Genomic DNA, 27,974 nt, shown 5'->3' with positions numbered 1-27,974 from the left:
AAACCACATAATAGAAATATATCCATATACATCTGGACTACTTCAATCGAAGAATACCATATAGAAATCCATATACAAATAATAATAGAATGAGAGCATGTATAAAAATAATGTTATCACATATTATATAATGATGTATAGTACATACATTAAAGGTATCAAGAATGGATTACCATTTAAGAGTACAAAAACAAGGAAAAGGAAGAAGGAAAAAAAAAAAAAAAAATTTTTTAAATAAAAATAATATATTGAATACATAATGAATGAATAATTAATTGAATAAATAAATAAATCTTCTTCCATGGATTTGTACTAAACACGATGGACAGTCACAGGTATGTATTTCTTCATGCATCAAATAATTCCGGATCGTCTTTCATCACTCAAACCATAAGAAGGGAAGAAACATAGTTCCTTAACAAAAGAAATATAAAATATTAATAAGACATAAAAGAAAGGAGGGATAAAAAGGGGGGGGAGAAGGGTGAGACAAGGGGGTCCGCAATATTAAAAAATTAAAAAATAACAAAAATAAAAAATAAAAAATAAAAATATATAAATATATAATAAGAATAATAATATATTACAGTTTACAGAAAAGGTGCAAAGCTAAGATTTTCGTTAAGACCTAAAGGTGAGACTGTTTTGAGGCTCCAAATCCACTTAGCTTCCAACCGTGCTAAAGGGGCACTTATTCTACCACCTCTAATGTTTGGTTTTACCATATCAATGCCAATTATCCTCAATTCGTTGGCGTTGCAGTTGTGGAAAAGTTTAAAATGTTTCGGTATAGTTTTCAATATATTTATATCCTCAATTTCCTTTGCCGCTAAAATTCCCAAAACATGTTCCCGAACCCTTACCTTTAGTTGACGGGTTGTTAATCCAACATAGATTAGGGAACAGGGGCAGGTGGCATAGTAGACAACTGCTTTGGTTGTACAAGTTATTGTATGAGTGATTTTATACATACTTAAGCCATCCGAACTAGAAAATGTCTGGGCTTGATCAATATTTGAACAAGCCACACATTTACCACAAGGTTTACAACCCCACGCTGGTTTGGAATCCAAAAAGGACATTGACTGGATGGGTTCTGGAACATAGTGGCTTTTAACTAATTTATCCCCCAAATTTACTGGTCTCCTATAGGTTATGCTTGGTTTAGATCCAATATAGTGAGATAAAATTGGATCAGTATGTAATATGGGCCAAGCTTTTTCCAACATTTTTATCATCATATTCGTCTGACCGTGATATTGGGTAATATATCTTATTTTCCTATCAGATGTTGATGGTCCCGAAGAGTATAGAGCCTGATGTCTTGATACATTTTTTGCTCTATTGAATGCCCTTTTCACAGATCTGTGGCTGTAGCCACGATCAAAAAATCTAAGTTTAAGCTCATCCGCTTGTTTTAAAAAGTCTTCCTCATTTGAGCAGATCCTACGTAATCGCAGGAACTGTCCAATGGGAATAGATTTCACCAAAGCTGGGGGATGCGCTGAAGTAGCATGAAGGAAAGAATTTACTGAGGTACTTTTCTGAAATAAGTCAGTCTGTATGCAATTCTCCATATCTCTTTTTACTTTTACATCCAGAAAGTCAATCACATCTTTATCAGATTGAAAAGTGAGATGTATGTTCATAGTATTATCATTTAAATTTAAAATAAACTCTTTGAGTGCTTCAACGGATCCCTGCCAGATCAAAAATATGTCATCAATGTACCGCGTCCAAAAGAGAACGCGGTGCATTGATGACAAACGATCCGACAGGAAAAGGTCCCTCTCCCACAGCCCCAGGAAAAGATTTGCATAAGCCGGTGCATAAGATGCACCCATCGCAGTGCCCTGGAGCTGCAGGTAGAAGGACCCTTTAAAAAGAAAAAAATTGTGAGACAGTGCAAAGGATAAAAGTTGCTCTACAAATTGACTCATAGATGGAGACATGGTTGAGGATTGCAAATAAAATTTGGTTGCATTAATGCCATCAGAGTGAGGTATGTTCGTATAGAGTGATTCAACGTCACATGTCACAAATAGTGTGTCCACACCAATATATAGTCCATCAACTTTTTTTAAAAACTCATTTGTATCTTTAGTAAACGAGGGTAATGTTTCTACTAATGGTTGTAACTTTGAGTCTATAAATTTATTAACATTCTCCATAAAGTTCCCACACCCTGAAATAATGGGTCTACCCGGAGGGATATTTTGGTTCTTGTGAATTTTTGGTAGCAGGTAAAGGGTGGGAATGGATGGTTCATCTATCTGTAAGGCCATAAAGAGTTCCTTTGATATAGTGCCATTATCCCTTGCATTACTTAGGATAGACACCAATTCAGATTGATATTTGATCAAGGGATTAAATGTCAGTCTTCTATAGCACGTGGTATTTTTAATTTGCCGAAATGCTTCCTTTTCATATAGTGATTTTGGCCAAACCACCACATTCCCACCCTTATCTGCAGGTTTAAAAACCACATCTTTCAGATCCTGTAACCGCTTGAGACCCAGTCTTTCTTCTCTACTTAGATTATTATTGCTGGGATACCGTGGTATTTTTTCAAATTCTTTACTCACTGTCTTAACGAAAACATCAATTACTGGACATGATGATAATGGTGGGAATTTTCGAGAACGTGGACGAATTGATTCAGGGATCTTACCTTTCTCCAATGTATTATGATCATTAGCCAGATTATCAAGAATATCTAGCGCCTCTTGTTCCGCCTCTGTAGGGAACAATTGAAAAATAGTCTCGTCATGAAAATGCCGTTTGAATAATAATTTTCTTGCAAAAAGATTTAAATCTTTGATTGCCGTAAATTGGTCGAAGAGTGGAGTAGGACAGAACATAAGACCTTTATTGAGCAAATTAATTTCAACAGGTGAAAAAATGTGAGTACTCAAATTAATTACCTTAAGATTATTGTCAGGAGTATATCTAGTAAGTCTTTTCATCGGTTGATACCGTACATCACGTTTTCTCTTAGGTGTAGAGATAATGGAAGTTGATACAGAGGCGGAAGTAGAGGCACCAGAAATATCACTCACAGATGGATTGGAAGACATAGATGGATTACGATTATGTTGACGGTCACCATTATTCTCATTGGTTGCATTTTTACGCCATCTGTATACTCTACCCAAATTGAAATCTCTTTGATCCCTCATCAATTTATTGCTCTGATTAACTTGTATATCCTTAATCCATTGTTCGATATGTTTATCCAATTGTAAACCAATCAGTTGCAGTTGGTCTGTAGATAAATTAGCTTTGGCACTAGTATATGCCTCTTCAAGGGACTTATCAATCTCTGCCAAAGAGTTAATGTTCAATTTAATTAACAGCTCCATAAGTTTCTTAGACGTATCATTACAAACGTTTATTTTAAATTTAAATGATAATACTATGAACATACATCTCACTTATCAATCTGATAAAGATGTGATTGACTTTCTGGATGTAAAAGTAAAAAGAGATATGGAGAATTGCATACAGACTGACTTATTTCGGAAAAGTACCTCAGTAAATTCTTTCCTTCATGCTACTTCAGCGCATCCCCCAGCTTTGGTGAAATCTATTCCCATTGGACAGTTCCTGCGATTACGTAGGATCTGCTCAAATGAGGAAGACTTTTTAAAACAAGCGGATGAGCTTAAACTTAGATTTTTTGATCGTGGCTACAGCCACAGATCTGTGAAAAGGGCATTCAATAGAGCAAAAAATGTATCAAGACATCAGGCTCTATACTCTTCGAGACCATCAACATCTGATAGGAAAATAAGATATATTACCCAATATCACGGTCAGACGAATATGATGATAAAAATGTTGGAAAAAGCTTGGCCCATATTACATACTGATCCAATTTTATCTCACTATATTGGATCTAAACCAAGCATAACCTATAGGAGACCAGTAAATTTGGGGGATAAATTAGTTAAAAGCCACTATGTTCCAGAACCCATCCAGTCAATGTCCTTTTTGGATTCCAAACCAGCGTGGGGTTGTAAACCTTGTGGTAAATGTGTGGCTTGTTCAAATATTGATCAAGCCCAGACATTTTCTAGTTCGGATGGCTTAAGTATGTATAAAATCACTCATACAATAACTTGTACAACCAAAGCAGTTGTCTACTATGCCACCTGCCCCTGTTCCCTAATCTATGTTGGATTAACAACCCGTCAACTAAAGGTAAGGGTTCGGGAACATGTTTTGGGAATTTTAGCGGCAAAGGAAATTGAGGATATAAATATATTGAAAACTATACCGAAACATTTTAAACTTTTCCACAACTGCAACGCCAACGAATTGAGGATAATTGGCATTGATATGGTAAAACCAAACATTAGAGGTGGTAGAATAAGTGCCCCTTTAGCACGGTTGGAAGCTAAGTGGATTTGGAGCCTCAAAACAGTCTCACCTTTAGGTCTTAACGAAAATCTTAGCTTTGCACCTTTTCTGTAAACTGTAATATATTATTATTCTTATTATATATTTATATATTTTTATTTTTTATTTTTTATTTTTGTTATTTTTTAATATTGCGGACCCCCTTGTCTCACCCTTCTCCCCCCCCTTTTTATCCCTCCTTTCTTTTATGTCTTATTAATATTTTATATTTCTTTTGTTAAGGAACTATGTTTCTTCCCTTCTTATGGTTTGAGTGATGAAAGACGATCCGGAATTATTTGATGCATGAAGAAATACATACCTGTGACTGTCCATCGTGTTTAGTACAAATCCATGGAAGAAGATTTATTTATTTATTCAATTAATTATTCATTCATTATGTATTCAATATATTATTTTTATTTTAAAAATTTTTTTTTTTTTTTTTTTTTTTTCCTTCTTCCTTTTCCTTGTTTTTGTACTCTTAAATGGTAATCCATTCTTGATACCTTTAATGTATGTACTATACATCATTATATAATATGTGATAACATTATTTTTATACATGCTCTCATTCTATTATTATTTGTATATGGATTTCTATATGGTATTCTTCGATTGAAGTAGTCCAGATGTATATGGATATATTTCTATTATGTGGTTTTTATATATTGATTGCTATGCGTTTTTGAAAGTACATATATATATATATACTCTTTTGCAAAGAAATTTCTTTTCCGGAGTCTATGTTTATTTTTTCTATTTTGTTTTCATATATATTTTTTAGCTTATGTGTTTGGGAACTGGATGTGCGCGTGCGTGGCCAGGGACTCGGTGTTTCTCGACACATGCATCGGATTCCCCTTTTGGGCTTCTCGGACATGGTCGGGTACCTCTTGTTTTACTGGCTACGCATGCGCCGCTTAACCCAGTCACCCTTCCACATTTGGAGGTGTGCTTATACCATGTGAGTGGATGGCCTGTGCGCACGCGCAGCCTGAGTTCCGGCTTCCCTATTCCTACGTCAGTGTCTGGCATCCTGTTACTAGGTTACCGGTCATGTGACGGGAGGGCGGATCCATTTCCGGCCAACATGGCGGCGCGCGCGCCGTGATAGGTTTAATCCTCCCACATGTTATTTGCACAGGAGTATTTAGGGAGATCTGTGATTACACACTCCACCCCCTGACGAAGGATTCATTCCGAAACGTACGTCGGGCGTGTGTAGCTCATCCAGCAGCGTTCCTCCAAGGTATATACCCTCTATTCTTCCCTCCTTTCCCCTACACTCACTCTTTTATTTATTTTTGGAATTTGCATTTTTTGCACTTTATACCATCACATTGGTTTCTCTCCTTGTTGATTGTTTTGCATCACCACATGGTTCTATGCACAGACACTTGTTTGAGCCTATATGGTCTCCATATATTTTATGTCACTTTTTTAAGGAGCCAATGTATAGAGGGATAAAATATAGTTATTTATTAATGGGGAACGCCGTGCTTTATTAACCTATATAGGTGTATATATAAAATTCTTTTGAGCACACATCTTTTTTATATGTATTCGTATTACTATTACTTAATAAAGGTATTTTAATCGTATATCTGTTTTATGACTTTTTTATTATTCATATATCTTATTTAATTTTTATATACATTTTTTGACCAAAATTTGGGTTTTTCTTTGATTCGGTTTACAAATCTTTTCTCGAATGGTTTACCATTCTTCCAGTGGCACACACTTATACACGTTGAAAAAGGTATACTAATAGAATTATAACTATTTCATTATTATTGTTATATAAAAAATATATATATTTTTTTTTTTTCACGTGTTTTTTGTGGTATTGCCTTTAAATCAGGTTAATTTGAGTTAGCAAAAGAGTCTTTGAAGAAAAAAAAAAATTTTTATGATTTTTAATTCATGTGAGATTTTTCCAATAGATCAAATAATGAAACACCGCAAACAAGCAAGAAATATTCCAAAGGTGAGTATTATATGGTTACGCCTAATTACAGTATGAGCCCCCACATAGCCTCCTATATACAGTATGAGCCTCCATATAGCCTCCAATATACAGTATGAGCTCCCACATTCCCTCCAATATACAGTATGAGCCCCCATATAGCATCTTATATACAGTATGAGCACACATGTAGCTACATATTTACACAGTATGATCCCATATAGCCTTCTATATTTAATATGAGCCCACATATAGCTTCTTATATACAGTATGAGCCCGCACATAGCTTCCAATATACAGCATGAGCCCGCACAAAGCTCATTAGATACAGTATGAGCCCCCATATAGTCTCCTATATACAATATGGGCCTAACCTAGCCTCCTACATGCAATAGAGCTTGCATGTAGCTTCCTTTTATACAGTATGAGCCCTCACTTAGCCTGCTATATACAGTATGAGCCCACACATCGCTTCCTATATACAGTATGAGCTCACACACAGCTCCATAAATACATCATCAGCCCCCACATAGCCTCCTATATAAAGTTTGAGCCTCCACAAAGCCTCCTATATACAGTATGAGCCTGCACATAGCTCCCTATATACAGTATGAACCAGCACATAGCCTCCAATATAGAGTAGGAGCCCCCACATAGCCCACTATATAGAGTATGAGCCCCCATATAACATTTTATATACAGTATGAGCACACACATAGCTGCATATATGCACAGTATGAGCCCACATATAGCTTCTTATATACAGAATGAGCCCTCACATAGCTCCCTATATACAGCATGAGCCCACACATAGCTCACTGTATACGGTATGAGCCCCCATATAGTCTCCTATATACAATATGAGCCTAACCTAGCCTCCTACATACAATATGAACCCACATATAGCTTGCTTTATATATGAGCCCTCACTTAGCCTGCTATATACAGTATGATCCCACAGCCTCTATATAGAATATGAGCCTGCACATAGCTTCCTATACACAGTATGAGCTCGTACACAGCACCCTATATACAGTATGAGCCCGCTCACTGCCTCTTATGTACAGTATGAGCACGCACATAGCCTCTTATGTACAGTATGAGCCCCTGTCACAAACCCGCCGCTGACACGGGTATGTCAGAGGATGGAGGGATGCGACGCACTGCCGACACACGGCTATCACAGGCACAGTGGGGGCTTATCTTAGTTATCCCACCGCTGGCACCATGTGAAAAAAACAGCAAGCTAGTCTTGCCCTAACAATTTATCGCAGGGGGGCTATCTTGGATGCCCCACCACTGCTAACAATCTTCCACGAACTGCGGGATTTATGGATAGCCCACTTTTCAGTTCCACTTTGGAACTCGCAGCTCTCTGGCGCCCCCCTTATCCTCAGATCAGTCAGGGAACTACACCTAGGATAATTGGTTGCCGGACGGGCTGCTTGTTGTGCACTGGCGATCTGGCTGCTGCAGTGAGGGAATTATCAATGCTTTGGCCTCAGCCACCCAATCAGCATATAACACCCTTCCGTCACTGCCAGCTAGCCCAACCAACCAAAACACACCACGCCGCCACCAGCTCCAGGTTTTTCTGCTTAAGTTATAGACTTAATAGAGGGGTTCAAAGCCAACCCAATCAGTAGCGTAATTATCTTAAAGGTGCTTAAATTTGTTTCTTAGAGTATGAAGACAGACTAATAAGTTTCCGATTTATTCCCCAAAGTGGGGCAGTGATTACAAAGATAAAACGATTTTACAAAGTTGAGACATCAGATATGTACATTGCAAATATAAAATAAATGGGATTAAAAGCAGCAATTAAACTTACAGTTGCTTAATGGTCTTTAGGCAAGCCATGTGGCCGGGGGAGGGACAGCCAGCCATACATCTCCGCTCATCTGGGAGGGGGTCCTGTCAGCACAGACTCTGCAGCTTAACTGAAGAATTTTAAGGGAGGGATATCTTATAGCATAGGGTCGGTTACATCATGAAAGGGGCAGTCTGGAGAGGGTCAGCCCCCCTTTCTCTAAGTTACAATCTAACTGTGAAAGTTATAATAACGATATCTCGCCGGGGGTAACTTGTATAAACACGTACATGGTATTATTTTTTGTAGTTCGTTGAATATAATAATTCAAAACCAAACATGCAGTAGTTATGACATACCATTTAGAAGTAATCCATATCTCAGTGTCTGGGGGTGCTAGAACCGTGAAAATTAGGGATCAGAACGTCGGTTTCGTGCCCTACGCAGGGATGTGGTTATTATATCTCTGTTGCGTATGGTTCTTGTGATATGACTGCTTTTAATATTTCCCAGTACTTAATTGGCCTCATGGCTTCAAACAAAGACAGTCTTTCCCCTGCCTGTGCAGGGAGGGGGAAGGGGATAGCTGCTTCCGCAGGAAATGTCTGGTGTCCTATTACCAGCAGGCAGATAGCTGTGGGGAAAAAAGGAGGGGGCCACAGCTGTGGCAGGCAGATTTCTCATCTGTGTGTAGAGGAATGGAAGATTCTAGAGTGTTCCAGAAGACAACTCTCACTTAACATTACAGCCCCCATAAGGCCTTCTATATACAGTATGAGCCCCCAAACATAGCATCCTATATACACAGTATGAGCCTCCATATAGCCTCCTACATATAATATAAGCCCCCACATAACCTTCTATACACAGTATGAACTCACACACAGCTCCATAAATACATCATGAGCCCCCACATAGCCTCCTATATACAGTATTAACCCCCACATAGTTCTTTATATACAGTATTAGCCCTCACATAGCCCTCTATATAAAACTGTTTTGTTTGACCGGATTGGGATAGCTCAGCCGTGTGTGAGTAGTCACGGTCTGTGCTGTTTAGTTAGCATCTGAACATGGCTGGGGATTTATGTTTATGGTTTTGTTCAGTGTTGTGCAACCTGTGAAAAATCAATTTAACAATGTTTTGATGCAACAATCCAGTGCCTCTGTGAACGCTGCCTTACTGCCTACCTGAGAGTGAGAAACCCTACAATATGTACAGTATATAAACACCATGCATCAGCACTCTGCAATTAATGAACACCACCAAAATGTGAAATACTTGCTTTATGCGTCCTCCAATGTTCAGTGCAAAAAATATAGAATAAGGCTGCCACCGTTCACAAGGGGAGGTGGGTCTGCAGAATCAGGGACCCACCTGAAACAAGGCTACCTTGTCATTGGTAGATGGGCTTATACACTTTTGATCAAAACTGTAAAACAAATATCTGACATTTTTCGTGTTTGTAGCTATATTGGCGTTCAAGCATTTATTAACCCCTTCATGACCCAGCCTATTTTGATCTTAATGACTTGGCCATTTTTTGCAATTCTGACCAGTGTCCCTTTATGAAGTAATAACTCAGGAACGCTTCAACGGATTCTAGCGATTCTGAGAATGTTTTTAGTGACATATTGGGTTTCATGTTAGTGGTAAATTTAGGACAATATTTTTTGCGTTTATTTATGAAAGAATCGGAAATTTGGCGAAAAGTTTGAAAATGTTGCAATTTTCAAATTTTGAATTTTTATTCTGTTAAATCAGAGAGTTATGTGACACAAAATAGTAAATATGTAACATTTTCCACATGTCTACTTTACAGCAGCACAATTTTGAATTCAACATTTTTTGTTAGGAAGTTATAAGGGTTAAAAGTTGATCAGCGATTTCTCATTTTTACAACAAAATTTATAAAACCATTTTTTTAGGGACCACCTCACATTTGAAGTCAGTTTGGGGGGTCTATATGGATGAAAATACCCAAAAGTGAAACCATTCTAAAAACTTCACCCCTCAAGCTGATCAAAACAACATTCAAGAAGTTTATTAACCCTTCAGGTGTTTCACAGCAGCAGAAGAAACATGGAAGGAAAAAATAAACATTTAACTTTTTAGTCACAAAATTGATTTTTAGCAACAATTTTTTTATTTTCCCAAGTGTAAAAGGAGAAAGTGGACCTTAAAAGTTGTTGTCCAATTTGTTCTGAGTATGCTGAAACCCCATATGTGGGGGGAATGACTGTTTGGGCTCATGGCAGGGCTCGGAAGGGAAGGAGCGCCATTTGAATTTTTGAATGGTAAATTAGCTCCAATCATTAGCAGACACTATGTCGCATTTGGAGAGCCCCTGTGTGCCTAAACTTTGGAGCTCCCCCACAAGTGACCCCATTTTGAAAACTAGACCCCCTAAGGAACTTATCTAGATGCATAGTGAGCACTTTGAACCACCAGGTGCTTCACAAATTGATCCATAACAATGAAAAAGTACTTTTTTTCACAAAAATGTTCTTTTAGCCTCAATTTTCTTAATTTTCGCATGGGCAACAGGATAAACTGGATCCTAAAATTTGTTGAGCAATTTCTCCTGAGTACACTGATACCTCATATGTGGTCATAAACCACTGTTTGGGCGCACGGCAGGGTTTGGAAGGGAAGGAGCACCATTTGACTTTTGAATGGAAAATTAGCTACAATCGATAGCGGACACGATGTTGCGTATGGAGAATCCCTGTGTGTCTAAACATTGGAGCTCCCCCAAGTGACCCCATTTTGGAAACTAGACCCCTCAGGGAACTTATCTAGATGTGTGGTGAGCACTTTGAACCCCCAGGTGCTTCACAGAAGCTTATAACACAGAGCCGTGAAATAAAAAATCATTTTTTTCCGCAATATTTTATTTTCACAAGGGTAACAGGAGAAATTGGACCCCAAAAGTTGTTGTCCAGTTTGTCCTGAGTATGCTGGTACCCCATATGTGGGGGGAACCACTGCTTGGGCACACGTCGGGGCTCGGAAGGGAAAAAGTGACGTTTTGGAATGCAGACTTTGATGGAATGGTGTGAGGGCGTCATGTTACGTTTGCAGAGCCACAGATGTGCCTAAACAGTAGAAACTTCCCACAAGTGACCCATTTTGGAAACTAGACCACCCAAGGAACTTATCTAGATGTGTGGTGAACATTTTGAACCCACAAGTGCTTCACAGAAGGTTATAACGTAGAGCCATGAAAATAAAAAATCTTTTTTTTCACAAAACTAATTTTTTAGCCCCAATATTTTATTTTCCCAATGGTAACAGGAGAAATTAGACCCCCAAAGTTGTTGGGCAATTTTTCCTGAGTACGCTAATACCCCATATATGTGGGTAAACCACTATTTGGGCACAAGTCGGGGCTCGGAAGGGAGGAAGCACCGTTTGTCTTTTTGAACTCAAAATTGGCTGGAATCAATGGTGGTGCCATGTCACGTTTGGAGAGCCCCTGATGTGCCTAAACAGTGGAAACCCTTCAATTATAACCCCAACACACCCGTAACTCTAACCACAACCCTAACCCCTAACCCCAACACACCCCTAACCCTAATCCCAAATCTAACCCTAATTCCAACCCTAACCCAAACGCTAACCCTAATTCCAACCCTAACACTAATTCTAACCCTAACCCTAGTGGAAAAATAAAAATAAATACATTTTCTTTATTTCATTATTTTCCCTACTTATGGGGGTGATAAAGGGGGGTTTATTTACTATATTTTTTATTTTGATCACTATGATCACAGTGATCAAAATGTACCTGGAATGAATGAATCTGCCGGACGGCAGATTCGGCGGGAGCACTGTGCATGCGCCCACCATTTTGGAAGTTGGTGTCGCCCATGGGGGAAGACGGAGGGACACCAGGACTTGGGAGGTACAGGGGGGGAGGGGGTGGAATCGGACCGTGGGGGGAGAGAGGAGGACAGGACAGAGGGGAGCGGAGGGGAGCGGAGGGCAGCGGAGGACAGGAAGGAGGGGAAGAAAGACTGATGGCAGCGGCAGATTGCCACCATCAGTCGGAGTTGGGGGCAGATCGCAGTCTCCAGCTATGGCCAATGATATTGCAGCATCAGCCATGGCTGGATTGTAATATTTCACCCAGTTTCATTGGTGAAATATTACAATTGCTCTGATTAGCTGTTTCACTTTGAACAGCCAATCAGAGCGTTCGTAGACATGGGGGAGGACAAAGCCAGCCCCCCTGGGGTGAAATACAAGTCCTCCTGTACCTGTAGGTCGGGTGACCTTTCAGTGACCCCGGTCACCCAACCCGCAGGAACGCGATCCCATCATGACGCATATGCTGCGTCACAGGTCGGAATGGCACAGGTTTTCATGACGCATACGCTCCATCACAGGTCGGGAAGGGGTTAAAGGTCTTGCCTTATCTTCATAAATCATAAAAAACAAGCAACTTTGCAATTTTCTTCTTACTAAAAAGGAGAGATTCTTAATTGCATAGTTTACTGCTCACTGCCTACGTTAGTGACCGCTGCTACAGTCTCTATAGCCTGATCCAGCCAGCTTTAGGCCCCCAGTGCGTCTATCTTGCTGCAAAGTAAAAACTGCCTTTGTTTGCAGCATTGGGGATCGCACAGTTTTGATCATTGGGTCAGCCAAGCCATTGGTCCTAACTGTCAATCATTAAGAGCAAGCCTTTCCCCTTTCCATCAAGCAGAAAGCTGGGACGCTGGGGTGTGGTGTGCACCAGAAGGTAGAAATCAGAAAACCCTTCAATTTCAGAGCGATGTTGTACAGTTTTTGCCTCCATACATATTTGTGTATATAGCACAGCGTACGTGCACCTGTGTATAAATTTAATACTATAAATGACGCTGGCCTTGTTCTATATTTTCGGCATTGTGCATGGGGTTTGTGGTCACCTCCAAGACCTTGCATCTCACCTATAAATCTTTTCCAGACTATTTTTAATTAGGGCAAAGTATACAATTTATTCATTATTGGCAATATAATAGCACCAACATATTCTGAAGTAATTTACACACATTGTGATCACTGACTCACAATGTAAATTTCCTATCAGTAACTTTGGAGTGTGGGTTCGTAAAGGTCTGTTGTTCTGTTGCGACCTCAAACACTAGTGCAATGGGTCCATTTGTGGGTGCGGCAAAGTCTCTGTTAAATATCTTTTATTATGACCGCATACTGCAAGATGAAATAACAGACACAGAATCACCATTTTACTCAGGAAGGAGTTACACCAGGATGTAATAATAAACTGCAGTTTACTGGTAGACAAGATGCAATGTATATGCGTATGGCAAGTATCAGGTGCAAAGGTTGACTTATACATCTTCTGCATTACACAGAGGGTATTGTTGCAGTGATATGGCATACTTTGTAGCTTGCTTCCTTCCTGAGCTCACTTCTGTGCCATACTCATGCCTGACTTGAGTATCTATCTAAGCTTCGAGATCCAGCCTACATGTAGCTTCTGTCCACTTCTCCTTTGCTGTCTCAGGGTCCCCATTAAACCCACGGTTGCACCTTTGGACCTCTAGCTCTGCAAGCTGAAAGCTGAGTTTTCCTGTCTGCTGTTTTTTTCAGCCAGATTTATCTGCCATATCCAGATCCAAATTTCCAGAATTAATCTTCAGGGCTTGGCTAACTGTTAACTCATGTATGCCCTGTGCATATAGTGTTACTTTCACATTTCCCTCCAACATCATAGATTCATAGAATGTTAGAGTTGGAAGGGACCTCCAGGGTCATGGTGCCCATTCCCCTACTCAAAGCACTAAACCATCTCAGACAGATGTCTGTCCAGCCTTTGTTTGCAGGACGTAATAATCACAATAAACAGTTGTGATTAGTCTGCAGTCACATGGAGTGACTGCAAACTTATCATTAAAGACTGGACAACCCCTTTAATTATGATTCGATCCCCATATAGTTTGCGTCGACCCACAACAAGCTCAGGTCAACTTATCTCATCGATTGGGCCTTGTTATAGGCACTTGTTATCTGTCAACAAATACCAAGCTTTAATTATAGGCTCAATATTATGTTCAATGGAAAACATTAATTGTGACAGCAGTTTTCTTCATGGCCTCGAGCACTTCTTGATTCCGCAAAGTATAGATTATGGGATTCAGAAGAGGAGTCACTACGGACGGAATGACAGAAACCATTTTATTCACGTGCAGGAGGCCACCGGTATTGGGTCGGACAAACATGAAGATAATGGGGCCGTAAAATAGTAATACAACAGTCAGGTGTGAAGCAAAGGTTGAAAATGTTTTCCTTCTCCCACTTGCGGTTGGAAACATCATTATTGTTCGGATTATACATATATATGAGACAATTATTAATAGAAAACATCCTAAAATAATTAACAAACTGAGGCAGAAAAACAGGTTTTCGATACTTGATGTTTCTGAGCAGGAGAGATTGAGTAAAGAGCCAAGATCACAATAGTAATGGTCAATTTGATTTCCTTCGCAAAATGAAAGACTTGAGATTTGAAGACATGGGACAAGAATTGACACAAAGCCACCAACCCAGGATCCAGTTATAAGTTTAGTGCAAAATTTAGGACTCATGATGCTAAAGTAGCGCAGTGGATTGCATATGGCCAAATATCGGTCATAGGCCATTATGGTCAGGAGAAAGATTTCTGTTGCACCAAGAGAAAAATGGAAGTAAAACTGCATCATGCAACCGACAGGAGAAATAGACTCTTTTCTGGTTTTAAGAGACCAAAGGAGTCTGGGAACAGTGACCGAAGGGTACCAGATCTCTAGAAACGAGAGTCCACCAATAAAAAAGTACATTGGTTTATGTAGACGGCGGTCAGTCTTTACAATGACGATAATGAGTATATTGGCCGTTATGGTGACAATATAAATAATAGATATAATAATAAAGAGGCAGAATCCAGTCTCTTTCAGTAGAGAAAAACCCAAAAGCAGAAACTCGGTTACAACTGTCTCATTTGTTAGCTTCATTGTCCAAATATTAGGCTTAGAATAAAGCAAAGGGTTAGGAAAAGTTTAACTTTTAGGCTACACAAAGTCATTAAAGAATAAAGGTTTTTGATTAAAAATAATGTGCAAACATTTTACTTTAGAAAAAGTAGTCACTAATTTACTCTCTGCAAGTCAGTTATGGTGGTAGCCATCTGATCACGCTCCGATCTCGATCTTTATAAAGTTGGCATAGGAATACGTATAGGCCTTGCTATGCTGTGAATATAAAACCCCTCACTAAGGTACATGAGGTCAGTAATCACATAGCTCTTATCTTAACTGCTTCCTAACTCTTTCTCTCCCTCTTTCTCTGGGAATGTGTTTCTCATGCTGGGTAGCACATTGTATAGCATCCTGTGAGCAGCAAACCGGTTTCCCAGACTAAATACTGATTAAATAAAACTCTCTTTAGAAAGGAAGATGACTGAAACACTAGGGTCAAGTATTGAAAATAGCAATCTGAAAAGTCAATGTTGTCCCTTTAAAGTGCCTTGCCACATGAATTAGGACAAGAAGCCAAACTAGATGCTTCATTTGCAGATGTGTATTGTGATGTTTTCCAATCGTCAGTGCAAAGCAGTAGACCTGGATTGGGCGAGAGACCTCTGACAAGGAAAGCTCTCCATAAGGAGAAATTTTACCCCTTAGACTCCCTATCAGAGGCCTAACACATAGCTCATCCAGCTCTCCTGCTCTGTACTGATGAGGGGCAACAGCCTAAAACACGTCTGTAAATTAAGTTTCTGGTTTGGTTTCTTATCACGAGTAGAGTTGAGCGATACCATCCGATACTTCAAAGTATCGTATCGGATGGTATCGGCCGATCTTTAAAAAAAGTATCGGTATCGCCGATTCCGATACCGGAAGTCCCATTCAAGTCTATGGGACTTCCGGTATCGGAATAAGAAAAACCCTTTCCTGCCCTTGTACAGCCTCTCTGGGGTCTGTACGGGCCTTTCGGGGGGCTGTGCCGGCCTGCCAGGGGGTCTGTGCAGGCTCCGGTGGTCTGTGCCGGCCTGCCGGGGGGCTGTGCAGGCTCCGGGGGGCTGTGCCGGCCTGCCGGGGGGCTGTGCCGGCCTGCCAGGGGGTCTGTGCAGGCTCCGGTGGTCTGTGCCGGCCTGCCGGTGGTCTGTGCAGGCTCCGGGGGGCTGTGCCGGCCTGCCGGGGGGCTGTGCCGGCCTGCCGGTGGTCTGTGCAGGCTCCGGGGGTCTGTGCAGGCATCGTCCGATGGGACTACAAGTCCCATCTGGCGATGCCTGCTACCATGACAGTGATTGACACATTAGCCAATGATGGGACAGTAGTAGTCCCATCATCCGGCTAATGTGTTAAATGTAAAAAAAAAAAAAAAAAAAAAAAATTACATGCTACATTCATACTACATACTACATACATGCTACATTCATACTACATACTACATACATGCTACATTCATACTACATGCAACATACATACTACATATATACTACATGCATGCTACATATATACTACATGCATGCTACATACATACTACATGATACATACTACATATATACTACATGCATGCTACATACATACTACATATATACTACATGCATGCTACATACATACTACATGATACATACTACATATATACTACATGCATGCTACATACATACTACATACATACTACATGCTACATGCATGCTACATACATACTACATGCTACATGCATGCTACATACATACTACATACATGCTACATATATACTACATACATACTACATATATACTACATGCATGCTACATATATACTACATGCATGCTACATACATACTACATATATACTACATGCATGCTACATACATACTACATGCTACATGCATGCTACATATATACTACATACATACTACATATATACTACATACATACCACATACATACTACATGCATGCTACATATATACTACATGCATGCTACATACATACTACATATATACTACATGCATGCTACATACATACTACATGCTACATGCATGCTACATACATACTACATGCTACATACATACCACATATATACTACATACATACAATACATTCATACAATACATACATAGACATACAGTACATATAACATAGAGTAACATACTTACCAATACTTGTCACATTGTTCCCCGAAGCCATTGTCGTCTACGGAATAAATATTAACATAACAAACCACAAAAATACTCACCCACGATCCGAAGCAGTCCACGAGTGTGTCCCACGACGATCTTGGGTAGAGAACTGCAGCATCAGCTGATGCTGCCGTTCTCTACGGGCTGCAGGAATCCAATGACGGAAGGTAGGTATCCTTCCGCACTGTATTCCTCCGCCACTTAAAAAAAAAAAAAGTCCCTAGTCTCACTTTATGCCATTGCTGTGTGGGAATTTCCCACACAGCAATGGCATAAAGTGAGACTAGGGACTTTTTTTTTTTTAAGTGGCGGAGGAATACAGTGCGGAAGGATACCTACCTTCCGTCATTGGATTCCTGCAGCCCGTAGAGAACGGCAGCATCATCTGATGCTGCAGTTCTCTACCCAAGATCGTCGTGGGACACACTCGTGGACTGCTTCGGATCGTGGGTGAGTATTTTTGTGGTTTGTTATGTTAATATTTATTCCGGAAAGACAATGGCTTCGGGGAACAATGTGACAAGTATTGGTAAGTATGTTACTCTATGTTATATGTACTGTATGTCTATGTATGTATTGTATGAATGTATTGTATGTATGTAGTATATATGTGGTATGTATGTAGCATGTAGTATGTATGTAGTATGTATGTAGCATGCATGTAGTATATATGTAGTATGTATGTAGTATATATGTAGCATGTATGTAGTATGTATGTGGTATGTATGTAGCATGTAGTATATATGTAGCATGCATGTAGTATATATGTAGTATGTATGTAGTATGTATGTAGCATGTATGTAGTATATATGTAGTATGTATGTAGTATATATGTAGCATGTATGTAGTATATATGTAGTATGTATGTAGTATATATGTAGTATGTATGTAGCATGCATGTAGTATGTATGTAGTATGTATGTAGTATATATGTAGTATGTATGTAGCATGTAGTATGTATGTAGTATTTTTTTTTTTTTAACATTTAACACATTAGCCGGATGATGGGACTACTACTGTCCCATCATTGGCTAATGTGTCAATCACTGTCATGGTAGCAGGCATCGCCCGATGGGACTTGTAGTCCCATCGGACGATGCTTGCACAGACCCCCGGACATCAGCACAGCCCCCCGGCAGGCCGGCACAGCCCCCCGGCAGGCCGGTACAGACCCCCACAGGGTGCACAGCCCCCCGGCAGGCCGGCACAGCCCCCCGGCAGGCCGGCAGAGACCCCGGGCAGTCCACACAGCCCCCCGGCAGGCCGGCACAGCCCCCCGGCAGGCCGGCAGAGACCCCCGGAAGGCCCGAAATGACGGCGCATCATGATGCGCACACACCGCGCATCATGATGACGTCAGGCCGTCAATCAACTGAACTTCCGATTCCGATGCCGAATTCCGATATTGAAAAAATATCGGAAGTCGGTATCGGAATTCCGATACAGCAAGTATCGGCCGATACCCGATACTTGCGGTATCGGAATGCTCAACACTAATCACGAGTCATTTGGCAAGGACCTTTAAAAGGTAGATATTGACATTAAGGATTGCCACTACAAGTAGGTGATATTAGAGTTCCAGTACTTCTCCTCACTGAACAGGCTATTTGTATACCTGATACTTATCACATGCTTGCATATCCTGTACCCCAAGCATCTGCCCTCTTACCTTCACTAAAGCAGATGACATCAAACACCACGCAGCTCTTATCTTAACTTCTTTCTGACTCTTTATTTCCTTCCTTTTCTCTGGAGAAGTGTTTCTTGCAGTGGACACCAGATTGTACAATATCCTGAGAGCAGCAGAACAGTAGAGAGAATACTATTCTCCCTTATACAATGGAATAAAGGAGGAATATGCAGGATGATGTAAATAGAGACAATGTTTGTAAGAAGCTTAATTCATAAAAAAGGAATGTGTCACCAAGTTTTTGCTAAAAGCAGCATAAAACATGGACCTAGACCCTAATTCCAATGATTTATGAATAACTGGGATACTTGCTGCAATTTTGATAAAATTCCAGTTTTCTCTGCTGCAGATTATTATTTATTTATCATGTATTGCTTATTTTGCGCCATTAAATTCTGCAGCACTATACAGCACTTTTAAGCGGCGCGCGGCACTTAGAAACCTGATTCATACCTTGGTTACCAGCTCCCTGCACCGGCGCGCTGGTAACTAAGGTACACATCGGGTTTCTAAGCGCTGCGCACCGCTTAGAAGCCTGTTGTTTACCTTAGTTACCAGCGCCAGCTCGCTGATCGCTGGTCTCCCGCCTGCCACATGCAGCGATGCCAGCGGGAGACCAGCGATCAAAAAAATGTCCTGGCCATTCCAGGATGATCAGCGATACCCTGCAGGGGGGGCGGTCGCTGGTCAGTGTCACACACAGCGATCTCGCTGGTGAGATCACTGTTGCATCACAAAACTTGTGACTCAGCAGCGATCTCGCTAGCGAGATCGTGTGTGTGACGGGGGCTTAAGACTGTTCCAGCGCATCTTTCATAAGCAACAGTGTAAACTAACAGAAAAAAACCAAACTGACAAATCAATATCCATTTGCAAATGGCTCCCCCTTTAAGCCTCCTACAAAAGCATGCTGTGCATGCATAGTGAACATTGGGAAACTATGAAGAGCATGCAGATGGAGGCCTGTAGGTCATCTATCAAGCCAGAGACTGACTAGCGGAATTGTTCCAGTGAGCAGCTCCTTCTCTTTACAGCATAGAAAAAAAAAAATATATATATATATATACACACAGTACTTGCATATTAACCCCTTAACGACCACCGATACACCTTTTAACAGCGATAGTTAAGGGTACTTAAACCACAGCGCCGTTAATTAACGGCACTGAGGTTTAAATGTATAACGCCCCCCAGAGTCAGATTCTCTTCAGGGTCTCAGCTGCAGGGGGTAGCCGAGACCCCAGAGAACATGATTTGGGTCATTTTTTACCGACGCCGGTTTTGCGATCGCCGTTATTAACCGTATAATGGCGACAGCAAAAAAATCAGTCTGATATGCCATTTAAATTCTCTCTCCTCTGATGTGATCGCACATCAGAGAGAGAAGTTGGGTCACCGATCCCCCCGGTACCTCCTGATGCTCCCCGGCCCGCATGCTTCTCCCCATGGGCGCCGCCATCTTCTTCCGGGAAAAAATGTCGGGCGCATGCGCAGTGTGCCCGCCAAGATCTGCTGACTGGTACCCAGCAACAATAGGAAGATTTTTCCTATTGGTTCATTTTGGTCACTGTGCTAGACCCTATCACAGTGATAAAAATAAAAAAGTAGTAAATAAACCCCACCTTCTTTATCACCCTATAGGTAGGGAAAAATAATGAAATAAAGAAAATATATTTATTTTCATTTTTCCATTAGGGTTAGAGTTAGGCTAAAGTTAGGGTTAGGGTTGGAATTAGGGTTAGAGTTGGAATTATAGTTAGGGTTGGAATTATAGTTAGGGTTGGAATTAGGGTTAGGGTTGGAATTAGAGTTAGGGTTGGAATTAGGGTTAGGGTTGGAATTAGAGTTAGAGTTGGGATTAGGGTTAGGGTTAGGATTAGGGTTGAGATTAGGGTTAGGGTTGGGTTTAGGGAAAGAGATGTGTTGGATTAGGTTTGTGGTTAGGGTTATGGCTAGGGTTGGGATTTGGGTTAGGATTGTGGTTAGGGTTATGGTTGGGATTAGGGTTAGGGTTGTGGTTAGGGTTGGGTTTGTGGTTAGAGTTATGGTTAGGGTTAGGATTAGGGTTGGGGTGTGTTGGGGTTAGGGTTGAGGGGTTTCCACTGTTCAGGCACATCAGGGGGTCTCCAAACGCGACATGGCATCCGATCTCAATTCCAGCCAATTCTGCATTGAAAAAGTCAAACGGCGCTCCTTCCTTTCCAAGCCCTGCCGTGCGCCTAAACAGTGGTTTACCTCCTCATATAGGGTATCGGCGTATTCAGACGAAATTGTGCAACAAATTTTTCAGTTCATTTTCTCTTTCTAGACTTGTGAAAATATAAAAATTGGTTCTGAATTAAAATGTTTGCAAAAAAAAGTAAAACGTTAATTTTTTCCTTCCACATTGCTTCAGTTCCTGTGAAGCACGTAAAGGGTTAATAAGCTTCTTGAATGTGGTTTTGAGCACCTTGAGGGGTGCAGTTTTTAAAATGGTGTCACTTTTGGGTATTTTCTGTCATATTGACCCCCCCAAAGTGACTTCAAATGTGATGTGGTCCCTAAAAAAAATGGTTTTGTAAATTTTGATGTAAAAATAAGAAATCGATGGTCAACTTTTAACCCTTATAACTTCCTAACAAAAAAAAATGTTTGTTTCCAAAATTGTGCTGATGTAAGGTAGACATGTGGGAAATCTTATTTATTAAGTATTTTGTGTGACATATATCCCTGATTTAAGGGCATACAAATTAAAATTTAAAAATTGCAAAATGTAAAAATTTTTCACCATATTTAGCTTTTTTTATAAATAAACGCAAGTCATATCAAAGAAATTTCACCACTAACATTAAGTAAAATATGTCATGAAAAAACAATCTCAGAATCAACAGGATCCGTTAAAGCATTCCAGAGTTATAACCTCAAAAAATGACAGTGGCCAGAATTGTAAAAATTGGCCTGTCATTAAGCTGCAAATTGGTTTCGTCACTAAGGGGTTAATAAAAAACAGGCAACACATCTGGTTCTTTCCTCTGGCTTTGTCATTGTGACTTTTAACATACTCTTCTAAAAAGTCTTAAATAGCCCAGATGGCCCACAAACACATACATATAGTATACATACTGTATTTTACATTCTGCTATGACGAGTGACACAGGTTTTGCTCAAATTTCATCTTATGGATACATAAAAGTGATCTGTTTGCGGCTAGTATACAGTTGTGGCCAAAAGTATTGACACCCCTGCAATTCTGTCAGATAATACTCAGTTTCTTCCTGAAAATGATTGCAAACACAAATTCTTTGGTATTATTATCTTCATTTAATTTGTCTTAAATGAAAAAACACAAAAAGAATTGTCCTAAAGCCAAATTGGATATAATTTCACACCAAACATAAAAAAGAGGATGGACAAAAGTATTGGCACTGTTCGAAAAGTCATGTGATGCTTCTCTAATTTGTGTAATTAACAGCACCTGTAACTTACCTGTGGCACCTAACAGGTGTTGGCAATAACTAAATCACACTTGCAGCCAGTTGACATGGATTAAAGTTGACTCAACCTCTGTCCTGTGTCCTTGTGTGTACCACATTGAGCATGGAGAAAAGAAAGAAGACCAAAGAACTGTCTGAGGACTTGAGAAACCAAATTGTGAGGAAGCATGAGCAATCTCAAGGCTACAAGTCCATCTCCAAAGACCTGAATGTTCCTGTGTCTACCGTGAGCAGTGTCATCAAGAAGTTTAAAGCCCATGGCACTGTGGCTAACCTCCCTAGATGTGGACGGAAAAGAAAAATTGACAAGAGATTTCAACGCAAGATTGTGCGGATGTTGGATAAAGAACCTTGACTAACATCCAAACAAGTTCAAGCTGCCCTGCAGTCTGAGGGTACAACAGTGTCAACCCGTACTATCCGTCGGCGTCTGAATGAAAAGGGACTGTATGGTAGGAGACCCAGGAAGACCCCACTTCTTACCCCGAGACATAAAAAAGCCAGGCTGGAGTTTGCCAAAACTTACCTGAAAAAGCTTAAAACGTTTTGGAAGAATGTTCTCTGGTCAGATGAGACAAAAGTAGAGCTTTTTGGGCAAAGCCATCAACATAGAGTTTACAGGAGAAAAAAGAGGCATTCAAAGAAAAGAACACGGTCCCTACAGTCAAACATGGCGGAGGTTCCCTGATGTTTTGGGGTTTCTTTGCTGCCTCTGGCACTGGACTGCTTGACCGTGTGCATGGCATTATGAAGTCTGAAGACTACCAGCAAATTTTGCAGCATAATGTAGGGCCCAGTGTGAGAAAGCTGGGTCTCCCTCAGAGGTCATGGGTCTTCCAGCAGGACAATGACCCAAAACACACTTCAAAACGCACTAGAAAATGGTTTGAGAGAAAGCACTGAAGACTTCTAAGGTGGCCAGCAATGAGTCCAGACCTGAATCCCATAGAACACCTGCGGAGAGATCTAAAAATGGCAGTTAGGAGAAGGCACCCTTCAAATATCAGGGACCTGGAGCAGTTTGCCAAAGAAGAATGGTCTAAAATTCCAGCAGAGCATTGTAAGAAACTCATTGATGGTTACCGGAAGCGGTTGGTCGCAGTTATTTTGGCTAAAGATTGTGCAACCAAGTATTAGGCTGAGGGTGCCAATACTTTTGTCTGGCCCATTTTTGGAGTTTTGTGTGAAATGATCAAAGTTTTGCTTCATTCTCTTTTGTGTTTTTTCATTTAAGACAAATTAAATGAAGATAATAATACCAAAGAATTTGTGTTTGCAATCATTTTCAGGAAGAAACTGAGTATTATCTGACAGAATTGCAGGGGTGTCAATACTTTTGGCCACAACTGTATGGGGTATTTCACTTTCCCATTTATCCACTTGATTTGTAGGTAATTATAGGATTTTTGCTAATGGAGATAACTTTTTAGCGCTACATTGGAACTGCAGGTTGTAGCACATCATGGACAAGTACAAGGATGGGAAACACATCAGACCTGACACCTTGGTTCACTTTCTTTCTGATGAGTCCATATTGACAAGAAATATCTGACGCCACCCACACTAATGTTGCAGGGCTGAATTGGCACTAAAATATTTTGCGATGATAGAAACATATTTAGAGTTAACAAGGTTGTACAAAGAAAGATTAGTAATGTAGATAAATTATATTATTTTCACAATTTGGTGGATTGGTGAAATTTGCACAATCTGTCCTGGATTCACTGGCGTAGCGTGGGGGGGGCGGGGGGGGCGGTCCGCCCCAGGCGGCATGTGTGTGGGGGCGGCGCGGCAGCAGCAATTCCACCCTGCAGTGCAGTGCAGCGGCGGGCAGAGAGCGATGTGATCACGGCAGCTCCGCTGCCTGCAAGAGTGAATAGCAGGAGCGGAGCGGCAAGGGTCCGTCCTGCTTCCTGCCCGGAGGCCGCGCTTCCTGTTTCACACAGAGGAGCGCCGCTGAATGACGTCATCATTCAGCGGCCGCTGCTGTGTGAGGGAGGAAGCGCGGGCGATGCTGCGGACAGGTGAGAGGAGAGAGGTGGTGTCTTGTGTGTATGTATGTATGTCTGTGTGTGTGTGTGTGTCTGTGTGTATGATGGAGCAGGCAATGATGGGAGTGATGGTCTAGAAGGCAATGATGGGGTGATGGAGCAGACAATGATGGGGTGATGGAGCAGGCAATGATGGGGTGATGGAGCAGGCAGTGATGGAGCAGGCAATGATAGGGTGATGGAGCAGGCAATGATGGGGGTGATGGAGCAGGCAATGATGGGGTGATGGAGCAGGCAATGATGGGGTGATGGAGCAGGCAATGATGGGGTGATGGAGCAGGCAATGAGGGGAGTGATGGAGCAGACAATGATGGGGTGATGGAGCAGGCAATTATGGGGTGATGGAGCAGACAATGATGGGGTGATGGAGCAGGCAGTGATGGGGTGATGGAGCAGGCAATGAGGGGAGTGATGGGGTGATGGAGCAGGCAGTGATGGGGTGATGGAGAAGGCAGTGATAGGGTGATGGAGCAGGCAATGATGGGGTGATGAAGCAGGCAATGAGGGGAGTGATGGGGGTGATGGAGCAGGCAGTGATGGGGTGATGAAGAAGGCAGTGATAGGGTGATGGAGCAGGCAATGATGAGGGTGATGGAGCAGGCAATGATGGGGGTGATGGAGCAGGCAATGATGGGGGTGATGGAGCAGGCAATGAGTGGAGTGATGGGGGTGATGGAGCAGGCAATGATGGGGGTGATGGAGCAGACAATTATGGGAGTGATGGAACAGGCAGTGATGGGGTGATGGAGCAGACAATGATGGGAGTGATGGGGTGATGGAGCAGGCAGTGATGGGGTGATGGAGAAGGCAGTGATGGGGTGATGGAGCAGGCAATGATGGGGTGATGGAGCAGGCAATGATGGGGTGATGGAGCAGACAATGATGGGAGTGATGGGGTGATGGAGCAGGCAATGATGGGAGTGATGGGGAGAAGGCACAGTGATGGGGTGATGGAGAAGGCAGTGATGGGGAGAAGACAATGATGGGGTGATGGTCGAGAGGGCAATGATGGGGTGGTGGGTGAGAATGCAATGATGGTGGTGGTGGAAAGGGCAATAAATGGGGGTGGTGGAGGAGGAGGAAATGATGGAGGTGGTGGAATGGGCAATGATGGGAGTGATGGGGGAGAAAGCAAAGATAGTGGTGGAGAAGAAAATGATGGAGGTGGGGGAGAGGACAATAATGGGATGCGAGGGGAGGAGGACAATGAGGGGTGTGGGGGATTGGGATGGGAGGAAGGGGGACTTATAATGGCCTTAGGAACAGGGGGAGGTGGAGGAAGACATTATCGTTTATTATGTCTAACACAGTCCCTTAGTATATAGTGTACTCACTAATTCTGTATAACACCATCCTTAGTTACATAGTTTCCTCTTTTATTATGTATAACACCGCCCCTTATTACCTACCATCCTCTCTAGTTATATATGGTGCCGTCCCTTATTATATAGCTTCCTCTGCTGTTATGTATAGTGCTGTCTCTTACATAGTGTATTCTTGTTATTTTTGTTATTCACAGCGCCCTCTTTTATTACATGGTCCCCTCTCTTGTTAGATATAAAATGACTGCTGATCGAGGAGCCGGTAACCAGACGACCAGTCCATCAGCTCCTCCATTAGAAAGGAAGCTTTCCCATGCTCCATCAGCCATCATTGCATTATACAGCTAACAAGACAGGACGGTATGTAATAAAAAACAGGGCTCTATATAATCCAATATGTAAGGGACGGAACTGTACATAACAAGAGAAGGCACTGTGTATGGGACAGCAATATACATAATAAAGGAGACTATGTAATATATACCTGTATGTGTGTGTGTGGCTATATAATATCAATAATCTATCTATCTATATATATACACACACACGTAGCTTTGACGCCATAAAAGGAGGGGGCCCGGACACATTTCTTGCACAGGGACCCCAAGCTGTCAGTGTCCGCCTCCTGTCCGCCAAAATAATTTGTACTTTCTGGGTTTTTTTCTGTCACGTTATTAAAAATTATTATTAAAAAAAGCCATTTGGTCTTCATCCAGCATCATCAAGCTAATACATACATATATATAGAGAACTGCAAGAAGTTGAAAGTCTAGAAATTTAGAAATAATAGCAGAGTTAGTAGCAGACTAAAAATTAGATCTTTGAGTGTAGTGTGGGCTCTTCGGATGCTTCCGAATTATCAACGACCAAAGGGGCGGCAAATTTTTCGACCGCCCCGGGCGCCACAAACAGTTGCTACGCCACTGCCTGGATTTGTATGGTTTCTCTACCCCAGACTGTAATATGAACATAGACCTTACCTATAATAAATGTAGAAATAATACCTCCGATTTTGCTGGAACCTTCCATTCCCATCAAGGACAGTAGTTCTAACCGGGAGAAAGTGAGATCACGTCAGTTCCGTTACCTAGGACCCATGTAGTAATTTATTGTATTGTTTAACCATGTGATTCTATAGTTTTAGGCGAAGTAGATGAAAAAATAAAATGACGAACACACTGTGGTCACGTTGCCATTTTTTCTTCAAAGGTAATCTGTCCCAGCCCAGGAGCAAATTTAGCTACGCAAGCATCTATATAGGGAACCTGGTCCCATAAAAATAGTGTAAAAATTGTGCCAGTAACATTTTAGCAGTGCAGTTCCACAAAAATTCACTCTTAATCCATATGAAAATGAAGGTGCTTCTGTGTATCCTTGTCATGTCAATGTATCTGTACACCATTATGCTCTCAGTTTCTGTTAGGGCTGGCAGAACGCACCAAATTATAAAATAGTAGTAGGTGCGTTCGCAGCCCGGGGTCCACCGTGCAGAGGTGGTACACTGCTGCTAGATAATGGCGGAAGAATTAAGCGGTGTGAAAACAGTCACACGTGGTTTACGTCACCCAATGTGAACAGGAGTGAACTCTGTTAATGCACAGAGCCGCACAACCGCTGAACGTAGATGCCGGAGCCTGTTTAGCTCACAGAGCCCGGCCAAAAGAGCGCACAGTGTACGGCCCCAGAACTCTACTCCAAGGACACGGGGTTAGAGTCCCTCTAGGCCCACTGAGCGCGGTGTCGCTGCCGCGAGCGCCGCTATAGACGCTGGCTATGAGGTGTGGAGCACGTACACTGAGGCGTGCCGAGTCCCTGGTGAGGACTGATGCCTGACTCAACCTCTGACCTACTTACGCCTAAGCCTGGGCGCTAGCAGGCTAGGCTGCACAACACATGCGTACCAAGGGTAGGTGTTTCTTAAGAGTCATTCACCAGAGACATTCATACGTGCATACATCATTCACTCCACATAGTCTGTAAATACAGTCTATCCTAGTACATGACCGAGCGGCCATGCAAACCTTTCATAGCCGCGAGCGTCCGTGACCTTCCTGGCTTCTCGGATGGGCCAATCCAAACACGAGCAGGACCTGAGCACGTGAC

At 41.6% G+C, this 27,974-nt stretch overlaps 1 protein-coding gene and 1 long non-coding RNA gene across 2 annotated transcripts; both read right to left on the bottom strand.

The window, feature by feature from the left end:
* Positions 1–146: 146 nt before the first annotated feature.
* On the bottom strand, positions 147–27,974 carry LOC141048073 (uncharacterized). The gene is made up of 4 exons (XR_012219958.1): positions 27,893–27,974; positions 26,852–26,920; positions 2,672–2,737; positions 147–414 (listed from the first exon to the last, which is right to left on the bottom strand). It is a non-coding gene; the product is annotated as an uncharacterized lncRNA (long non-coding RNA).
* On the bottom strand, positions 14,244–15,182 carry LOC141048231 (olfactory receptor 6F1-like). The gene has a single exon (XM_073543665.1). It carries the CDS (start codon positions 15,180–15,182, stop codon positions 14,244–14,246), a length of 939 nt encoding a protein of 312 aa, XP_073399766.1.

This window comes from Dendrobates tinctorius, unplaced genomic scaffold (genome assembly GCF_039654945.1).
Source record: "Dendrobates tinctorius isolate UK_male_01 unplaced genomic scaffold, ASM3965494v1 ptg000133l, whole genome shotgun sequence".
Lineage (NCBI taxonomy): Eukaryota > Metazoa > Chordata > Amphibia > Anura > Dendrobatidae > Dendrobates > Dendrobates tinctorius.
This window is presented reverse-complemented; position numbering and strand designations above follow the sequence as displayed.

Bases quoted from the DNA above. Each gene is read 5' to 3' on its own strand.
- LOC141048231 (XM_073543665.1), bottom strand. From the start codon at position 15,182: ATGAAGCTAACAAATGAGACAGTTGTAACCGAGTTTCTGCTTTTGGGT.